Source organism: Mytilus trossulus, chromosome 1 (assembly GCF_036588685.1).
Source record: "Mytilus trossulus isolate FHL-02 chromosome 1, PNRI_Mtr1.1.1.hap1, whole genome shotgun sequence".
NCBI classification, from domain to species: domain Eukaryota; kingdom Metazoa; phylum Mollusca; class Bivalvia; order Mytilida; family Mytilidae; genus Mytilus; species Mytilus trossulus.
Window position 1 is genome coordinate 112419633 of NC_086373.1, and position 21957 is coordinate 112441589.

General features: G+C 30.8%; 1 protein-coding gene across 8 annotated transcripts in view; it reads left to right on the forward strand.

The window, feature by feature from the left end:
* Nucleotides 1–1039: 1039 nt before the first annotated feature.
* The window catches only part of LOC134698149 (trichohyalin-like), a 53641-nt gene continuing 32723 nt past the window's right edge, over nt 1040–21957 (forward strand). For all 8 annotated transcript variants that reach the window (XM_063560458.1, XM_063560469.1, XM_063560470.1 and 5 more), the window contains exons 1-11: nt 1040–1289; nt 2932–2996; nt 8991–9092; nt 9296–9328; nt 10458–10583; nt 13053–13202; nt 18096–18242; nt 18550–18684; nt 20369–20500; nt 20944–21120; nt 21571–21696. In XM_063560458.1, the coding sequence (XP_063416528.1) occupies nt 2940–2996; nt 8991–9092; nt 9296–9328; nt 10458–10583; nt 13053–13202; nt 18096–18242; nt 18550–18684; nt 20369–20500; nt 20944–21120; nt 21571–21696 (1185 nt within the window). In that variant the 5' untranslated portion in view covers nt 1040–1289; nt 2932–2939. The remainder of the gene's footprint in view (nt 1290–2931; nt 2997–8990; nt 9093–9295; nt 9329–10457; nt 10584–13052; nt 13203–18095; nt 18243–18549; nt 18685–20368; nt 20501–20943; nt 21121–21570; nt 21697–21957) is intronic.

Here is a 21957-nt window from a genome sequence, read left to right on the forward strand (position 1 = left end):
CAGTAGGTCTAGTGTTGTGTCGTTTCTGGTGTTCTTGTAAGAACTAACATTTGTAATATTTCTTAACAATATTGGTAAATTATTCCACAAGAATGGTCCAGAATACATAAAAGATTTTTTAACAATTCTGTTTTTGGAGTATGAGGTTTCCTTGAACAGCATTTCTCAAGGGGTATGGATTTCTGTCTGAAACATAATGAAATGTGTTAGTAAGATATGATGGGGCATCATGTTAATGCACTTTTAAAATGTCATCACAAACTTATGATATTTTATTATAAAAAAGAAGATGTGGTATGATTGCCAATGAGACAACTATCCACTAAAGACCAAAATGACACCAAAATTAACAATTGTAGGTCACCGTACGGCCTTCAACAATGAGCAAAGCCCATACCGCATATATTCAGCTATTCTCTGTTCAACTGTCATCCAGTTTAAGTGTTGAATAAGGGTGCAGAAGGAGCGAATCGGTCTGTTTCTAGTATTAATCTAGCAACCCTCTTTTGTAATTTTAATATCCTTTTTAAACCTTCACTGCGACAACTACTCCACACTATACAATACTAGTAATCAATTAGTGGCAAGATATAACCATTATAGAATAATTTTCTGCAGTCTAGATTTAGATTTTTTTTAATCTTTAATAGTAGATATAGTCTAGATCATATTTTGGAGCAGATCACGTCCATGTGAGGAAAGAGTCAATTTTAATGCCTAAAAGACTTTCGTATGTGGAAGATTGTATCACTTGATTGTTAATAGTTAAACAACTCTCATGTGGCATTTCTCTTTGCCGTGTTCGTTCCAGTGTTTTAAACATTTATTAGATAAAGAAACCATCCTGAAGTTTTACCAAACTTGGACAGAAGTTTCTTACAATCAGATATGAAAAAGCCTCAATTTGTTAATCCTAAAGTCAAATTATTTTTAAATACCTTTCAACAAGGACTTATATATACGTCCCTGCTTTCAATCAAAGAATACTCTCGGAATACTTGTCGTGTTTTCTCCGGATATTTATGGGACTCTAATATCATTGTACTTCCCTGAGAACTGCAAGGTGCTCGTAGCTACACAATCAAAACAACTTATTAAACGGTAGATTAATTAAACATGGAATCCAGAATTGGATAATATATAAAATTGGTTCGTCTGAATAAAAATTCGAGATCAGATATACTTTGGGTAGCAAGAAAACAACGAACATTCGGTTGCTAACCACGCGTTTCATCGACTGCTTCTCAACAACGGAAGTGCATAAAATTAATTGCTTTGGTTCTAATCAGGTAAGTAGTATATAATCCTTAAAACGCATTAAAAGATTAAAACGCAAATAATTACTTATATTACTGAAGCAAAAGTCAGAGAATAGATATTGACACAAAATTAATGTTATTTAAAATTTCTGTAGAATAAAAATGAAATAAAAATGATGAACAGAGCCAGCGGTGTATAGATTATTTTCATTTATACCTATATATCAAAAATTAACCCTTTTCTGCACTAGAGACATATATAACTTCTGTTGAGACTGCACTTGTGACATATTTGTCAATTGTCACCCCATCTGTGCTAAGGACATGGCCGAAAGTATTCGTGGTATCAGGTCCTTTCGGCCCAATGGCCCAATAAACATTCGCACCCTACACATTCGTATATGTATTAAATTTTCATTTGAATTATTATATTTTTTTTTTCATGTGTATTCCAAATAATTTAATTTTCTCAAATGGAATTATCATATATTTTTTTTAATTATCAATTTGATTAAATGTTGATTACATGTGTGTATTATTACTGCTAATTGGTATTTATACACAGCCTAATTTGGTGTTGTTTTTTAGTGTTTAAAAATCATGATCGTTTTAAGTCTTTTAACTTGGTTATGATGTACATAACTGCATATACATTATTTAGCTTGATATGACCAAAACTTTGAAAACTTTAAATAAGAATCAAGAAATATAATTGTTTTTAACAGCTTGTATCCTTTGATCTCATGTGTGTTAAACACAAAACCAATAAAATTTTGACTCAATCATTGTTATTACTTTTACAAAAAAAAAGATATGAAGATACAATGTACAATTTGTATTTCATAGTACATGTATATGATAATTTAAATAAAATTTGGGCGTGAACGTGAAAGGGGGCGAATGTGGATGGATGCAAAAGTGATTGGGTGCGAACGGACCCTGATATAGTATTTGTCACCTGCATTTTTTTTGCTATGTACAATGTACATGAACATGTATTTCAAATAATATTATCGAATTTTAAAAAAAAAATAATTTGAACTCATTTATAGTTTGATTTGAACAAGGCATTAAAAGACATTAAATTGTAGAAAGAATATTTAATTTGTTATTTTGGTAATAGTTTTATAATATATGAAATATTTATAGTGAAAATCTTAGGAATACTTAGTTATGGCCACACTGGCACACTCTGTATATATGCCAATTTCTATTAAGTTTTCTGTTTTTTTGGTCAGGCTGTTGTCTGACATATTTTCCATTTCCATTCTCAATTTTATTTTTCCGTGTTTCCCCAATTTTATTTTCAGAACATAAAATTTATGTTTTTGAAAATATTAAAAAAAAAAAAGGTTACTTCATACATGTACAACTGTATTATAAATGCAGTATAAATGTACTCTATTAGGGGTCATTCAATCATAATTGTCAACTATTTTCCAAAGTGTACAAAACATACATTTTTTTCAGACCCCCCAAACCGTCCCTCAAAAAGCGTACATCAACCATTTTTATTGAAACTGGTACATGTACAATCAGGGTTAATTTTGATTTGCTATAAATCTAAACTATGATGCATGTATGTGTATAGTTATTCTTTTTCTTTTTGTACTTTATGGCTGCTGACCTAATCGTCACTATTTTTTAAAAGGTCTTTATTAATATGTTTCAGAAGATAAAATGAGTACCATGGTAGATAATAGATGGGATCCTATTCTTCAGAACCAACAAGGACCAGTAAGTATGATCTTAGGAATATCCATAATGTCAAAATCCTGCAAGAATCAGTCTGACTAATTATGATTTTACAAGGTTATCAGCCATTCAGGAGATTCTAGAATTAATAAAATAATTTGAGGACCAAAAAGTACTAGTACATGTATGTATGTCCCATAATGAGCTACATTGTACATGCAGAAGGCAAAAGTCACCTGTTAAGGATCCATTAATAAATCTTGTTCTTTATATCCTGGATCATATGATTGATAACTGACTGTGCAAGGATGATTAATTGATTGTAGGTGTTGAATGCCACTTTCAGTGTTTTTAACTATACTGTGGTGACCAGGTTTTAAAGGTGGAGAAAACCTGAGTGCTTGGAGAAAACCATAGACCATTGTCAGGAAAACTAGCTAGATATATAGCAATCCTAATTTTGAAAGGACAAGCAAATATTTTGAAAACCCACACTGAAAACTATAAAAGAATTGAAACCATAAACCTTTATGAATATAAGAGTAGGCACATCTGCTTATGCAATATGAGGAGCTAAACATACTACATGTAAAGCTGGAGATCTTTTCTCAAAATATCTTGCAACTTATATTGAATGTACATTATACTGAAATGTTAAATGTTCATGATTCATTTATATGTTGCTGTGAAATGAGTGGCAGTATATTATAAATGAGTGTTTGTTGACCTCTTTAGTTTTTTTAGTGCTGTTGGATCATCATGCCCCGATGGCTGTTCAATTGTCATATATAACAACATACCTTTTTGTCTAGCCTTCGACTTTAGTCGAAAAAGCGAGACTAAGCAATCCTACATTCCGTCGGCGTCATCGGCGGCGTCAACAAATATTCACTCTGTGGTTAAAGTTTTTGAAATTTTAATAACTTTCTTAAACTATACTGGATTTCTTCCAAACTTTGACAGAAGCTTGTTTATGATCATAAGATAGTATCCAGAAGTAAATTTTGTAAAAATAAAATTCCGTTTTTTCCGTATTTTACTATAAATGGACTTAGTTTTTTCTGCGGGGAAACAAAACATTCACTCTGTGGTTAAAGTTTTTAGAATTTTAATAACTTTCTTAAACTATCCTGGGTTTGTACCAAACTTGGACAGAAGCTTATTTATGATCATAAGATAGTATCCAGAAGTAAATTTTGTAAATAAATAAATCCATTTTTTCCGTATTTTACTATAAATGGACTTAGTTTTTTCTGCGGGGAAACAAAACATTCACTCTGTGGTTAAAGTTTTTAGAATTTTAATAACTTTCTCCAACTATCCTGGGTTTGTACCAAACTTGGAAAGAAGCTTGTTTATGATCATAAGATAGTATCCAGAAGTAAGTTTTGTATAAATAAAATTCCATTTTTTCCGTTTTTTACTATAAATGGACTGTTTATATAGATTAGACCGTTGGTTTTCCCGTTTGAATGGTTTTACACTAGTAATTTTGGGGCCCTTTATAGCTTGTTGTTCGGTGTGAGCCAAGGCTCCGTGTTGAAGGCCGTACTTTAACCTATAATGGTTTAATTTTTAAATTGTTATTTGGATGGAGAGTTGTCTCATTGGCACTCACACCACATCTTCCTATATCTATTAGTTTTTTCTGCGGGGAAACAAAACATTCACTCTGTGGTTAAAGTTTTTAGAATTTAAATAACTTTCTTAAACTATCCTGGGTTTGTACCAAACTTGGACAGAAGCTTGTTTGTGATCATAAGATAGTATCCAGAAGTAAATTTTGTAAATAAATAAATCCATTTTTTCCATATTTTACTTTTAAATGAACTTAGTTTTTCTGCGGGGAACCATTACATTCACTCTGTGGTTAAAGTTTTTAAAATTTTAATAACTTTCTTAAACTATCCTGGGTTTGTACCAAACTTGGACAGAAGCTTATTTATGATCATAAGATTGTATCCAGAAGTAAAGTTTGTAAAAAGATTACTCTGTTTTTTCTGTAATTTACTTTTAAATGGACTTAGATTTTCTTGCAATCATAAAATAGTAACAAGAGGAATATTTTTATTGATTTTTTTCCTCATTGTTGTTGAGCCTGCGATTTACAGCAAAAATAGGCGAGACACTGGGTTCCGCAGAACCCTTACAAATTTTTATGAATGTAAATAAGATAACTTAAAGAAATTAAAATATTTTTTTTCACATGTTAGTGGCTCTTAATTTTCTTGACATATTTTGTTTTACACAAATATTACCAGTATGGTAATTGAAATTAAAAAAAATAGAAAAATATAATTTAGCTAAAATTTGTAGAAATTTAATTAATTCGTCATTTAAGGTGGTACCCAACACTTTCACTAAAATTAATTTGGCTCGTTTAATTTTCATAAAATTTTGTCAAAGTATTTACTTTGATCCTTGTACAAAAATAAAAGTTTCAAAAATTTTGAACCAACTGTTTTGTCAGAAAAATTACACTGGTTATATTGCAGTTTGACAAACACCCAATTTTGGTCATTGAGAAGCTTGATATCCTTTTTACAACACAACGTAATTAAAACGTTTAGCTGACTTAACAGAGTTATCTCCCTGTAGTGTTAGGTACCACCTTCAAGGAGTATGTCCGGTAAGACCCCTTTTTGGCCCCAAAATATAGCAGTTTTATAAAATTGTTAAAATGTATACTTTTATTTATTTATTGGACAGAAGAATGCTTCTGCTACATAAACGTGGTCTGTTTTTGACAATATGGTGCACATATATCGAGTAATAATACCATTAAGTCATGCTTCATTACTGAAATCTTCACAATTATAGCATTTTGGATAAATTTTAGACTGTTTCCGTGTAAAACGAAAGTGGCCGCATTCGTGTTCATCCAAAATATTTAAATGTAAGTTGTATTTGATGATAATACATAACATATTTAAAGATTGAGGATGGACACTAATGCGGCCACTTTCATTTTTGACAAAAACCATCTTAAAAGTGACCGATTTTGGCATATTTGGTAGATTTTTCATATTTGAGCTTGATTCGGAGTGTGTTTAATGACTAAATTAGTTAAAATCTTTTATCTAAAATAATTGAATCAAATAAAATAGACACTTCAGAGTTTAAAAAGTGGTCAACATTTTTCGTCAGATGAACCAGAAATTTGAGGCCAAAATTTGTCCTTACCGGACCTACTCCTTTAAGCAATAATTGATGAATTCTATAATAACTGTTTGCCTTAGTGACACTTATTTCATAACCATCTATGCATTCATTGCTTATTTCATTATATAATTAGAACACACATTAATATTGCTGGTGTAAAAGTATTATTCAGACTTAACATTTAATTTGAAATCCATTTCAATTTTATAACAAACAAGTTAATAGTTTATTGCTTCGGTATTGAGGAAAGAATTGTATTATGATATTCACCATGGATGAGTGTTATAATAATTTCTATACAGTTAAAGGAAAAGTGTAATGAAAGCTTCTCTGACTGATGAAATGTTTACTACTTCTTTTAAAAGATAAATTGTATAGTTGTAAGAAACCTATAAATAAGATACATAACATTGACTACTAAAGCAGCAGATTTAAATGACCTCAATTATAATGTGTACTGTGGTACAGTAGAAAGGTAGCTAGCAACTATTGATATTACATTCTGTTTACAACTATTACATGATATTCAAGGGAATTCTTTTTCATGTTAAAATGTCACACCCACCAAGGGTATGCTGCATGACTGAATACTCAGCAATGTAGTTTTGCATAAAAAAACTGCTACTTTTAGTGGTAATAATGACACTTTGATTGAGCTACACACATGACAGAGTCTATGTAGAAGTGGTACTGATGCCACTCAAGTCTCATATTGATAGTGGCACAAAACAGTGTATTGTTTTTATACTGATGCGTTACATGTTACATGTACATTGTGGCACATGACACATGATCATATTGGTACTGATGCTATACATGTTACATATTGTGGCACATGACAAATGATCATATTGGTACTGATGCTATACATGTCACATTGTGGCACATGACAAATGATCATATTGGTACTGATGCTATACATGTTACATATTGTGGCACATGACAAATGATCATATTGGTACTGTTGCTATACATGTTACATATTGTGGCACATGACAAATGATCATATTGGTACTGTTGCTATACATGTTACATTGTGGCACATGACAAATGATCATATTGGTACTGATGCTATACATGTTACATTGTGGCACATGACAAATGATCATATTGGTACTGATGCTATACATGTTACATTGTGGCACATGACAAATGATCATATTGGTACTGTTGCTATACATGTTACATTGTGGCACATAACAAATGATCATATTGGTACTGATGCTATACATGTTACATTGTGGCACATGACAAATGATCATATTGGTACTGTTGCTATACATGTTACATTGTGGCACATGACAAATTATCATATTGGTACTGATGCTATACATGTTACATTGTGGCACATGACAAATGATCATATTGGTACTGATGCTATACATGTTACATTGTGGCACATGACAAATGATCATATTGGTACTGTTGCTATACATGTTACATTGTGGCACATGATAAATGATCATATTGGTACTGATGCTATACATGTTACATTGTGGCACATGACAAATTATCATATTGGTACTGATGCTATACATGTTACATTGTGGCACATGACAAATGATCATATTGGTACTGTTGCTATACATGTTACATTGTGGCACATGACAAATGATCATATTGGTACTGATGCTATACATGTCACATTGTGGCACATGACAAATTATCATATTGGTACTGATGCTATACATGTCACATTGTGGCACATGACAAATTATCATATTGGTACTGATGCTATACATGTTACATTGTGGCACATGACAAATGATCATATTGGTACTGATGCTATACATGTTACATTGTGGCACATGACAAATGATCATATTGGTACTGTTGCTATACATGTTACATATTGTGGCACATGACAAATTATCATATTGGTACTGATGCTATACATGTTACATTGTGGCACATGACAAATGATCATATTGGTACTGATGCTATACATGTTACATTGTGGCACATGACAAATGATCATATTGGTACTGTTGCTATACATGTTACATATTGTGGCACATGACAAATGATCATATTGGTACTGTTGCTATACATGTTACATATTGTGGCACATGACAAATGATCATATTGGTACTGATGCTATACATGTTACATATTGTGGCACATGACAAATGATCATATTGGTACTGTTGCTATACATGTTACATTGTGGCACATGACAAATGATCATATTGGTACTGATGCTATACATGTTACATTGTGTTGTATGGCATAGTCTGAATGATTGTATTGATGTTGCATGTGCCACATTGTGCACATAACAGTGATGGAATGGTAGTGTATTGATGTTATATTATGGCCTCTTTTCTGAGAAAAATTTGGTTGATTATATAGGGAATCACTGAAGCTTGACTGAAGCGGGCCCCCTCTTAGGCCAGTCAGTGGGCCCCCACTTATGAAAAATTCTGGATTCGCCACTTAGAATAACATGTTCATAGTGTGGAATTTAGTAATGTGATGTCTGTCATCCATAGTGTTGCCACTGAACGAAATAATTATTATTGTATGTGTCTCTCAAAACTGACATGTCAGGGAATTTTTATCTGTCTCAGAACTGACAATTTCAATTGTCAGACTTTTTTTTGTCTTAGAACTTAGATTTTTGATGTCAGGAATTTCTGTCTTACCAAAGACTGCCCCCAACTTTCAATGCAAAGATGAGGAATGTGTATTGTGTTTCATAAGAGTGTCAGGTTAGCCAATATAAATACTACTGTTGTGTGGCAAAATGTTAAAAGAATGGTCTTTGTTGAAAACTAAATTTTAGGTAAAACATTGAGAGTAAAAACTGCAATGGTTGCATTCTTGATTATATATAATTATGATATTTTGAGTTTGCTGTGGTTATTTTTTCAGATTACATCTGGCTATGTTAGTAACAGTGATATCAGGCAGAGAGAAAGAAAAGATCAAATTAAATGGGAAAGACAAAGAGAGTATGAGGACCTGATGAATAAGGTAAAACATCATAGGATCTATTTAATATGTGTAAATACCAATGGGTACAATTTGTGGCACTTGAAACCCACATTTATATATTTAAAAGTTTTGAAATGAGCAATGACCTTTTTAGATTTCAATTTGATAAAATTTCTCTAAGTCATGATAAATATATTTTTTGATACTGATTCTCTTTAAAATCAAGTCTAATTTTCATTTAGCCAGGGGAACCAGAGCAAGGCCAACAACAACAGGTATACAGTCACCATACTTCTGTTTGTTTCTGTCTCTCAAGTGTTTTATGTTTAACTTACTTTGTAGCAAATCTAATCTTTAAAAGTTGATGAATTCTCAAGTTTTGATTATTTCTTTTTTACTAGAAAAACTCAAACTTTCTTCTTTTGACAGCTCTATGCACTTGAGAGTTCTAATTGATATTTTATAAATAATAATTCAAGTTTTGGTTAATATACATGACTTTCTAATTATTTTAACATTTTACATGATTTGGTGGAATTCTTAATATAGGTATATATTGTAATATTATTTAACTACCACATGTATATTGTAATATTAATTAAACATTAGTTTATTGTATTCAGTATTGTCATGTAGATGTTTATTGGTTGTTGGTTAGTTTATATTATAATATTCGACTTCCTGAGCTGCCTTCAGAAATGAATGGACTCTTTCTTTAATATTGTTTAACAGAAAGTACTATGAGGTACAATCAACAAATGAAGGATTCAGATAACTCCTATTAGCCAAAGAAAAGAAATCTATGTGTAACCTGGGAACAGTATATCTAACTAGTTAATATATATGTTCCTGGTGTAACTCATGGTAACTCACCTATATAATAACAAATCACTAAAATGCGATAATTTTTTATTCATAGCACAAGTTCAAAGTATTCAAAATGTAAAATCCTAACTTAAATTGAATTGATATTGTTATTGTTATGTAGAAGGGAATTATTTCACCTTCATGTGTATATTGTATTAAAATACTTTCTAAAATGAACATATTGAACAATTTTCATTACTTGTTTTAAATCTGATAATTACAAACAAATTATTACCCAGGTAACATTCATAGATTGTTCCACTTTCCTTACCTTTCAATAGATGTTAAAATCCTATCTTAAGATTCTCTAATTAAGACAATTGATATTGGGTAAAAAATATAAAAGTACATTAAAAACTTAATTCTTTGTCATATCTCCCAGACTTAGCTTCTTGAAGCATACGACTACAAATTAAAATCAGCATCCATGCTGTTATCAGATACAAAGTTGAAGTCTAAGTATGTTAAAGAATCTTCCTTGAAGCAAGATAGAATCTGTAGCAGATCAGGATGACATATGTTTTACATTGTTTTTAGCCAAACCCACCAGTATATTATAAAACTGGAGGAGCTGGAAATAGCTTACCATTAGGAGGTTACGAGGAATCCCGTAAGACTTTAGACGATCAGCGCCAACAAGATTACATTCGATTTGTAACCCAGGTATCACTGCTAGATGGCGCCATTCGTCAACCTTTTAGTAGACGCTAACATCTTATATTTATTTGCAGCAATTTATTTTAATAAACACTTTACATATTACATTTCGACACACTTATTTATATTTATATAATATTTGCACCATGATGTTTCTCTTTTTTCAGTGAGTTCCTGCACAATACCTGTTTTATTTAAACCCATGCAACATGTGTGTTTACCTTATTCTAAACCCATACAGCATGTTTGTTTAATTTATTCATTATTAACATGTCTTGGTTCTTTAGTACTACAGTGATTTCTCAGCTTTATTTCCAACTGCATATTATGATGAGAAAAATTATGGCTTGGGTTTCTTGATATACTGCTGCTTAAAAAATTTGGAGAAACATTTATTGTTGTTTACGATCATTTTCCTTGTCCATAAACACTTATTATTAAATAAGAGAACGTTGCTTAAACTGATGACTCTGCATTTCTATGAAACATTCAGAAAGTCTCAAAATGCTAATGGCAAATTGGCAATTTTCACTTTGCAATTTAATTGATACATTCCAAATATCTGAATACATCCATAAGACATTTTATAAGTGGACAGAATTAGTACCAACATCATTTGTATGTGTGTTTGTCAGAAAATTATACATTAGATGACACATGTATTATTCAATCTTAACTGTTAGTATGTGTTTGTCAAGAGGACATGCACTTTGTTTGTGTTTTTGTCACGAGGACTGTTTATTAAGTTAAAGCATTGATGCCCAAATATTTCCCATTAAGTTGACATTTATATTAAATCCTATCAAAAGTGAAGTTGTTATTTGAATGTCACTGAATTCCATTTAGGTCTGTTTTTGTTCTGAGGTAATTCAATGAAGTCAAAAAGCTTGCTTTTAATAATATGTTATTCATTGCAGCCTTTCATATATTTTTATTACTTAATTCCTATTAGATTATTTGGGTATACTTCATTTAACCTTATTACTTATATTGATTAACAGGTATACAGGTGTATTTAAAACTTATATTTTCTATTTTGAATAATATGTTGGAGACCAATGAATGTGAATGGGTTCAGATAGGTTTTCATTGTTGACAGATTTAATTACTTAAATAAAAGACGGAATTTGTGTTCCACCACATGTGTTCAGTTATGTGAGGTTTTACAGTGTAACTGGGGTATATTCCAGAAAGGTTTGACTGTAATTTCATTCATGAGATATAATGCTAAGTATAATTTTCACCTGATAAGATTTATTTTCCTTCTATTTATTTTTGATAAGATTTTTCTGTAAACAATGTCTTTTGTTATAGGTTTAAGGTTTATTTAGTGAAGAAAATAGCAATTAAAAGGCATAAGATAAATCAATGAACCAGAACAATCAATATGTTGACAAACTATATAAATGTATTGAGTTCAGTCCTTTTGTCTTATTTAAAATAAAAACAATACACCAATATTTGTTGACGATTAAGGTTTGTTTGTTATTTATTGATAGCTACACATTGTTTATTGTTTTACATGTTTAGAAGTTTAAAGGATAATCTCAAAGGGCTATTATCATAATGATTTAGTATACACAATAGCCTGCTTTATTTGGCTTGTTTAATGCTTTTAAAGCTTATTCAAAATAACAAATATTTTTTGAGGGTATAATTTGTAAGCTTTAATTTAAAAAATAAATCTAGTTCCATTTTTCATTTTTTCCCCATTACATTTGAATAACTTTGAGATGTTCCTTAATTTGACACTGCAGTAAGAACCTGTGGTGACATTGACAGTTATTGTATGTAGCTAGAGGGTTTTGTTTTTGGAGTATATGTGATTTGGCTGTATGTTATAGTGGAATGTGTTGGTACAGCTTAGGTTATCTCATCTTATCTGACAGAAAAATTGACAGAATAAGTGTCCTTGATTTCATAGGTTTATATAACTAAAGCCTGGCTGAAAAGGTCTTATTTGGTGGCTTAGTATTAGTTCATATAGGGATGCATTCCTTAATTAGAGTGTGTGCAGTTGTTATTTTAGTGTCTCTGTACAATAAATCAAAACCAACAAAACATGTCAATTCATTCTTTTATAATCATATTAATAATAGACCATTCTAAACAAGGTATTTTATTGTCTTTGAGAATTTGGTTTTAATATCATAAACTTTGATAGTTTCTGTTAAATTCATTCACAATAATTATATATACCTGAGAAGATTTAGAATTCCTGACATATTATTTAGACATCTATCTTGTGCTGAAGAATGTAGTTGTCTTGAGTTGACTATTGGTTATTTTTGTTGTTTGGTTACTGTTTCATTGACATATTATCAATGTCTCCTTTTAGAAGACTAGATTATTCATTGGGTCATGAAAGATAACTCTTATAAAACTACCAAGGAAAGTAACTCTTCTGAATATAACAGTGTAATGCTAGTTTATCATATGCATTGTACTTATAGCAGTGCTTAAATGTTTTTATAGAAAAAAGATACAGAAAACAAGAGGAGAGAAGAATTGTACAGAAACTCTCAACAGAATTATAGACCTCCCCCTGAACCAGAAATGTATGATCACGGTCAGATAGCAAAAGACCTCAGAGAAGAAAGACAAAAGGAATATAATGATTATCTCGTAAGTTTTCTTACTTATCCACATTGTCACTAAGATAAAGTAGAATGAATTGTTGGGATTTGGAAAATATAACCAGAATTGTTTTTGAGGTAACTAGATGGTTAAACATCTATCTTTTCTTATTCTATTTATAACAGTTTGTTTTAATGGTTTCAAAGGAGGTTAATTTAAGTAAAGTTTTGATATTTATTTAGATATAGAATAAAGATTTCACAAAAGAACAGTTGGTTTATTATTTTGTTACATGTACATATATTACTATGTGCATGCAGTAGAACAGCACATAAAGCTAGTAAGCTGCTTCAGCCTAATGTGCTTTTTTAGTGCAAACATTTTTTACATTTTTTTTTCATTATTTCAACAAATTTAATTCTCATTTTGTTTTTAGTCACAATATGTTTGCTGGTATTCTATTAAGTAAATGTGTGGGGGAAATAAAAAGAGGAGATTTGGGGGTTAGCTGCACTTAGACAGCAACCAAACAATATTAATTGCAAACATATTAAAGTACACCACAGAATTAGAAATGCAGAAATTTGCTGTGTATTAGATGTTCCCTTGGAAAATAATAGCAATTATGTTAACTTTTAAATCTATACATGACATAATCTAAAAATAAGGGAGATAATTTTTAACATTTTACAGAAAAACCAAGGTAACTTGCATGTGTCAGTCATGTTCTGTATGATGCTGCATGCATTGTTCTCTGTTATCAAAGATGTCTTCCAGTAATAACAAAAGTTGACACATTATCACATCATGAATTATGATACACATTATCACGTGAATGTTGCATGGTCACTTTATAATAATTGAAATAGAATTTGAGTATTTAGGTTTTAAGATAAACTTGTCATTCATTAAAGAAAATAATATAAAGATTTTTTTTTCCTTTTGAATAGTTCATAATATGGTATAAATTGATGTTTTACTACATTATTTAAAAGGAACCTCCCAGCAAGGGATTTACATAATATGGTATAAATTGATGTTTTACTACATTATTTAAAAGGAACCTCCCAGCAAGGGATTTACATAATATGGTATAAATTGATGTTTTCCTACATTATTTAAAGGAACCTCCCAGCAAGGGGTTTACACACCATCAAGATAGAAAGAAAATGCTTTCTCAAGAGCGAAATAATGAATATAACGAATTTCTTGAAAAAAAGGTATAGAAAATGGTGTATCATAGGCAAATGGTGTATTCTGACTTGGCGATGGATTATTTGTTTGACTTTTTGGTATTACACTTTGTAGCATTATTTTTTTTTTGGTGAGAGTTGTCCTGAGTTTTAATTAGTTATTGTAGCATATACAATTCAAAACTGGTAGATAAAGTAATAACTTATCAACCATAATAATTAAAATGTTGAAAGATAATTAAAAGGTGAGGTTCTTTTTCATTTAACAATTAAAAAGATGTAATAATGGCGACAACAAAAAAACCCAAATTAACCCAGAAAATAAAGGCAACTTATATGTTTTTTTCAATGTGTATTCTTTTAGTTATTTAAACAGTATTTTTTTGTCAACTGGCATACTATGATTTGCATATAATTTCTGTTACACTTGTGGGATACTTTGTTGTGTAATGTATGGCACATATAATAACACATATTTCAACATATGAATTAAAAAAAGCCATGTTGAACATAAGACATATCTTGATGTCTACTTTTGTTTTCACATCCAGATATTAAGCTTTGAATTATTATTACACACATAAATCTTAACCAGTAGTCCTTTTATTTCCGCTGCACCTTGTTATGCACATCATGCTTTCAGATTTAGTTACAATTTTAGAATGTGTTAGACACACATGCTTGAGTTTTAGTTGCAGATTGAGATAGTGTTAAACAAGTTTTGCTATAGTTGAAGTTGAAGTTGAAGCTTGTGATTTAGCCAAACACATTTTGCATGATATTTATTATAATCCTAGATCATTACATTTGTGTTTTGGCTTCTGCTACAAATCATGTTACAGACATGGCATTTTTTTAAGTTACAGCTGTTGCATGAAGTCATGTTTTAGTTTTAGCTTGTTGTCATTTGTCACCATGTTTTAGCTGCAGCTTGTCATGTTTAAGCAGCAGTTTGCTTTCGTGTTTTTGACTAGTATTGTGTCATGTGTTAGATGCAAACTGTTTTCATGTTTTAGCTTCAGCTTGTTGTCATTTGTCCCCATGTTTTAGCCGCAGTTTGTCATGTTAAATCTTCAGCTTGTTGTTATGTTTGGCTGCAACATTCCATGTTTTAGCAACAGCTTGTCATGTTTAAGCAGCAGTTTTTTTTACATGTTTTTGTGAAGCATGGTGGCATGTTTTAGATGCAAATGGTCATGCTTAAACTGTAGCTTGTTGCCATGTTTTAGATTCAGCTTGGTGTCATATTTTTGTTCCAGCTTGTCAAATTATTGATTCAGTTTGTCCTCATATTTCAGCTTCAGTATGTTCTAATGTTTTATCTGCAGCTTGTTGTAATGTTTTTATGTCCAAGTTGTTGTCATGTTTAAGCTGCAACTTTGTTATTGTTTAAGTCAGCATGTTATCCTGTTTTAGGTACAAGTTATTGTCATGTTTTGAACATTATCTTGTCATTTTAAGCTATTTCTTGTCATATTTCAGATGCAGCATGTGCTGGGTTTTATCATGCTTCTTGTCCTCATGTTTTATCTACAGCTTATTTTCATGTTTTAGCTTGATCTTGTCATGTTTTTGCTGCAGATTGTTTTCCTGTTCTATCTGCACATTTGTTGTCATGTTTTGGCTGCATGACTTGTCATATTATAAGCTACAGGTTGTGGTTGTTATTATGATGCAGCATGTCTTATTTTAGAAATAACTTTTTAATGTTTTTAAGCTGTATCATGTTAGCAAAATTTAGGTACTGGTTGTTGAAAGGTTTTAATTACAGCTTGTTGTAATTTTTTGGCTGTAGCTTGTTCTCATGTTTGAATTTGTCATATTTAAGTAACAGGTTGTTGTCATGCTTATGCTGCAACTTGTAGTCATGTTGTTGTCATGTTTAACTTCTGGTTATTGTTATTTTTAGCTACAATTTATAGTGATGTTTTAGATGCAACTTTTATTTATGTTTTAGCTGCAGCTTGTTGCCATGTTTTTAGCTAAAGCATATTGTCATGTTTATGTCATAGCTTGTTATGTTTATGTCAGAGAGCTTGTTATTTTTACGTCAGAGCTTATCATGTTTGAGCCAGAGCTTGTAAAGTTTAAGCTCAAGGATGTGGTCATGTTTTAATTGCAGCTTAATGTTCTGTTAAAGTTGTGGCTTTGATAATGTTTTTTGTTTTATCTGCAGCTTGTTTCCATGTGTTAGCTGAAGTTTAGTGTCATGTTAAAGCTACAGGTAGTTGTCATGTTTAGAAATGTATGTCAAGTTTTAGTCAGTCTGAGCTTGTCATCTTTGTCATATCTTAGCTGTTGATTTCATGTGTAAGAAGTAGTTTGTCATTTTCAGGTTCATTTAAAAAAAAAGGAGATGTGGTGTGATTGCCAATGAGACAACTCTCCACCAAAGACCAAATGACATAGAAGTTTACAACTAAATGTCACCATAGGGCTTCAATTATGACCTTGTTTCATGTTTTACTTACAGCTTGTTGTCACATTTCAGCAGCAACTTTTTGTCAGTTTAAGTTTCAGCTTGTTGTTCTTGTTAAACTGGAGCATGTCAGGTTTCAGCTGCAACTTGTCAGGTTTTTATACATTCATGTTGAAGACCATGCTTGGCGTTTTTTAAGCTGTAGCCTGCAGTTTTTTGTTATGTATTTTCAGCATTTTTTTCTGATGTAACTGCAGCTTGATATGTTATACATGCATTTAGTAGTGCTATCATAGTAAATCATTTAATTTTTTTATTTTATTAAACATGTAATTTTATGTAATACAGCTTGCTATCAGATCATACAAGTCATCTGTTCTAGTACTTTAAGACTTTTGGTTAAGGTCTAGGTCATCAAAATATTTTTTTACTCTTTGATTATTATTTTTCTTTCTTTCATATTTGTCAGTAAGCAGACAAATACATCCATCATAATGAGGGTAATGAGAACACGATAATAAGTTCTTCTGCTGAACAGTCCTTATAATAGTACATTTCAAATTATTTATTTCAATTCATTTAAAAAATATTTTTTCCCCATTATTTTTTGGCATTGTATTATGCTAGTTGAATTGTTGCCTCTTTTGGTTTTATTTGTTTGATGCTTGATGAATGTGAAAATAAAATCTTGACCAGACTGTGATGCCCACAGTGGTCTTGGGAATTAAAAGCCCTCATTAATTTAAGAATATAAGTCAAAGTTTACAAATATTTTTACAAAAATACCAAACTTGAGAAGTCGACAAAATCAAGCACCTAAAAAACACAACAGTGACGAAATTTAAATAGGCAATGTTTAGAGTTAAACAAGTAAAAATTCTGCATTTACCAAATATGAAGTTCCATAAGGGGGCCCCTAGCTACCTAGACTTCCTAGATCTAACTCTGCTGATAGTCAATTTATTTTTAAATTGTGCCTACTTTTAGGAAAAATTAAAGTGAATTAAGATTTGAGAAATAAAAGGAATGTTCATGTATATGACGTATATGAAAATATTTTTAATTTCACTATGGTTTGATTCTGTCTTTTTTAAATCAAATAAGTTATATTTTTGTTATAACAGGAAAAGATGGAAAATTAGAGTAGTTTCTTTTTTAAAAACTATCATGTAGTATACATTTTACTTTAAATACAATATACTGATGTAAGCTTAACAAATGCTATAGGTAGTCAATCTATTAATAGTGTAGAACAATATAAACGAAGCCCTACAAATACAAACATATAATTTTAAATAGAGGACTAATTTGTTAGAACTTTCCTAACAGAAACAGAAAATATCAGAGGAACACTCTCGTATCAAACACCGCCATAGAAACACACCAGCTGGTGGGCTAGCTATAGGGCAGTACGACCTTCAAAGGAAAAGACTTCGAGATGAACTCAGTCGTGATTACAAACAGTCTTTACTCAAGGTAATTGCTGAAGCAATGTAAATCATATAAAAAAAGCTTGTTGATTTCAATTAATTACCTCGTTGTTTTCTAAAATTAAAAATGTTCATGACTTATTTTTCTGATTTTTTCTAATTCTAACCAAGTAGGAATTTTTTGTTCATTATTTCTATTTTGATCACTTTGAAGTCTTTTATTAACACAGTAGATCTTGTTTTACATTTAGTTGTGTTAACCCCCTTGTTTTACAGTTAGATATTTTAACCCCCCTGTTTTACAGTTAGATATTTTAACCCCATTTTTTCACTTTATGTTCTCACACTTTTAGCAAAGACAGGATCAGTTGGTATTTAGGGCAAAGGAATTTCAACTGGATTCAGCCCCTGAATATCTGGGCAACTTAACCGAGGAGAGACCTCTTGTAGGCTCTCCACGACTCTCTTATGAGATTCCGAGATATCAGGTATTCAATGCATGAGTCTTTGTGATTCTTAGTCATTCTGCTATGGTCCTAGTTATATGGTAGTTATAGACCTCCAGACTGGTCCCTTAGTCACATATTAGTGGTCTAGTCAGGATATATCATATACAAATATATAAAATATACAAATCGTAGGCAAACTGGTTTCCAGAAAGTCTAACTGTTCTAGTAGGGAGCTAAATCTGAGCTTTTTTGTACAACTAATTTTTGCTGAATGATTTGTCATTGAAAGAGTAAATTATTATAAACCGCCTTATTTTTAATAACTTAATTTAAAAAAATTAACTAAGATATATATTCTTAAACTACGTTGTAGAACACAGGTTTTCATGTAGCTATGCATTTTCTATTCTTTGGGAGAAACTAAAAGAATAATGTCTTGATATGTTCTGCACTAATATAGTAAAGTTCATTATAACAGGGACCATCTGGAGTCTTGAGTTGTTGTAATTTCTAATAGTATCAACAAGTTTAACCTTCATTTAGAACCTGTTTAAATTGTAGCAGTAGGTTTAACTGTTAGTCCGGTTTAAATATTAGCTTTAGTTTTTTTAACAAGATATTAATGCCTTGGATACATAGTGAATATAATGTTATTCATAATTTTAGAGTAACTGCTAAGAATAACTTTAGTAAAATATGTAATTGTTATGTGTATTTAGTAAGACAGTTTGATCTTATTTGAGATGTAAATGGGTTTAACTGAATGCATGTATAACATATCTATCTGCTGTATATAGTAAACTCTTGTTTTTTATATGTGTAAAAGTGTGATACTATTATATTATGAGACGCTTAGAAGCTTGTAACACATTTATATCTACACGCATGGAGTTTTGTAACACCTTTATATCTACATGCATGAAGTTTTGAACACTATAGCACAATTTATGGACTAATTTGTTTGTATGAAGGTTCACTAAACTATTTTTTCAGAAAGAATAAGAATATAGACTGAATTTGTCTTGATCTGCAGGTTTATATGGGGGCAGCCATCTTGTATATTTTGCTAATTTTTATTCTGCATAATATGATTTTAAATTTAAAACATAATAACTAATTTTGAAAATACATCTTAAACTTATTCTTTAAGATATATTAAAAAGTTCATTACAAATTGAGATTTCATTCATACTTTAAAGAATATTGAGAATGTAGTAGGGGAGATAACTTCTATTATTAATTTTCAATAGACTTCTGAAATAATTAATTAGTACATTTTGTTCTCCATTGAGTTTTGTAATTGATGGGGAACTGTTTAGCCTATTTAGTAGTATTGTAAAAGACAAAGGTCAGTCATTGTTAGTTGGTTTCAATGATCATGATAGCCCTGAAATCTGATTACAAAGGGAGATAATAAGTGTCAGTCTGTTATACCATGAAAAGATACATAACATGAATAAAATTAGTTATTTGGTTTACTTCAGATGTTTTGATAAATAAATGGTGTCTTGCTTAACAATAATTAATATCCAAGTTGCATGTTGAACAGAAGTGGATTTTTTTTCTGAATCTTTTTGAGTACTATGTATTGCTTTTCTCAACATCAAGAGAGAAAGATTGAATAACTAATGTTTGTCTGTTGTTAACTACTTATATCATTTTAACTCTACTAAATGTTGTGTCTATCTAACTGTTTGAAATTTAACATCTAATTTTACATTAGAGAGAACAGGAAATTCACACCAGACGACAAATGCCACCCACTCCACCTGGTGGTCTGAATATTGCCACAGAACAAGAAAGAAAAAGGGTGGAAGATATAAAGAAAACAATGTACAGAGATGAACTCTTAAAGGTTAATTTCTCGTTATAAAATCCAAGCTCATAATGACCATGACCTTGAGTAATCTAAGTTGATAATAAACTTGACCTTTAGAAATCTAAGTTCATAATGAATTTGACCTTCAGTTATCTAAGTTCATAATGAACATGACCCTGAACCAGATACAATAAAGATGTGAGAAACTGTGGTATTTGTTTTACAGTTTCATGTATACTGTCATACTTGTACTTTCATGTAGCAAGTTTTTCTAACTGTTTTGGCTATCAACTAATGTTGTGTAATGAATGTTTTAATGAACAGATTTTGCAAGTGCATATATGTGTGTTTGTTGATTTTTATTAAAAACATTATAGCTTTGTGTTTTGCAGTGAATAGTAACAATTTAATTTTTTATTTGTAAATGCATTATTATATCAGATAAATAATTCATCCATTTTTAATCATCATATTTTTAGCAACAAAAAGAGCAGTTATATAACAGAGCTACACAGCAAGGTGAAGTCTCTGTACTCAACAGATCATCTCCCACTCAGGCTCCTCCTAACCAGATCTCTCCTAGAGGAAGACCACCTCCACATCCAGACTCAGGTAGACGGAGGGGACCACCACCTCAACAGAATGACAGAATGCAGGTGGGTTTTATCTCGTAGCAAATTATAATTATCGTGACAAAGTTTTGAATGCTGTTAATTACTTTAGTAGTAAAAAATTATATATACTAGAAGAGCTAGAGAGACTTGGGAAAAGAAACACTTTTATTTTTAAGACATTTGAGCTCTTTTAAAATTTGCAGTTGGTATGCTGAAATAGAGCAGAATTGAAATTATCCAAGAAAAGAGATAACAGGGTTATTTCTCTTGTCTGTACCTAAGTTGATGGTAAGAGGTATTTTAAAATGTTTTACATATGATATGATAAAGATGAAGACTGATAAAATTATTGTTAGATTTTGAACATTTGAATAATTTTCAGCTTAATTGAACTGTACATCCTTTATAAAATTAATACAGACAGATTTATGCATAATGTTTGATTAAAAGATTGAAATTCAGATATAAGTTATACATTGTTGTGTGTAACAGGAAAAATCCAGAGAGACTCCAAACTACTGGAATGAAGGGCAACAAGCTCCATCTCCAAAATCTGTAGAATCAGATAGCAAAAATGTCAAACCTATAAATGTTGAATCTGAAACAAAAAACAAACAGGTATACAGTGCATGTATAGAATGCAGAGAGTTAGATCTAAGTATTTTAAGCTTAGTTTGCTTTTCCTAATAGGCATGTCGACTAGTGCATGTTTTATAGATAGAGATTTTTTTATTCCTTCTAACGTTGATGTTTTCTACCCGCTGTCTTCCAGGATTTATTCAACACTCATCATGCTTAAAATCTTGTTGATAACCATTGGGTCTGAAATCATTAACCATAACAGAAATCAACCTCAGGAGTAAATAAACTTTATGTAAA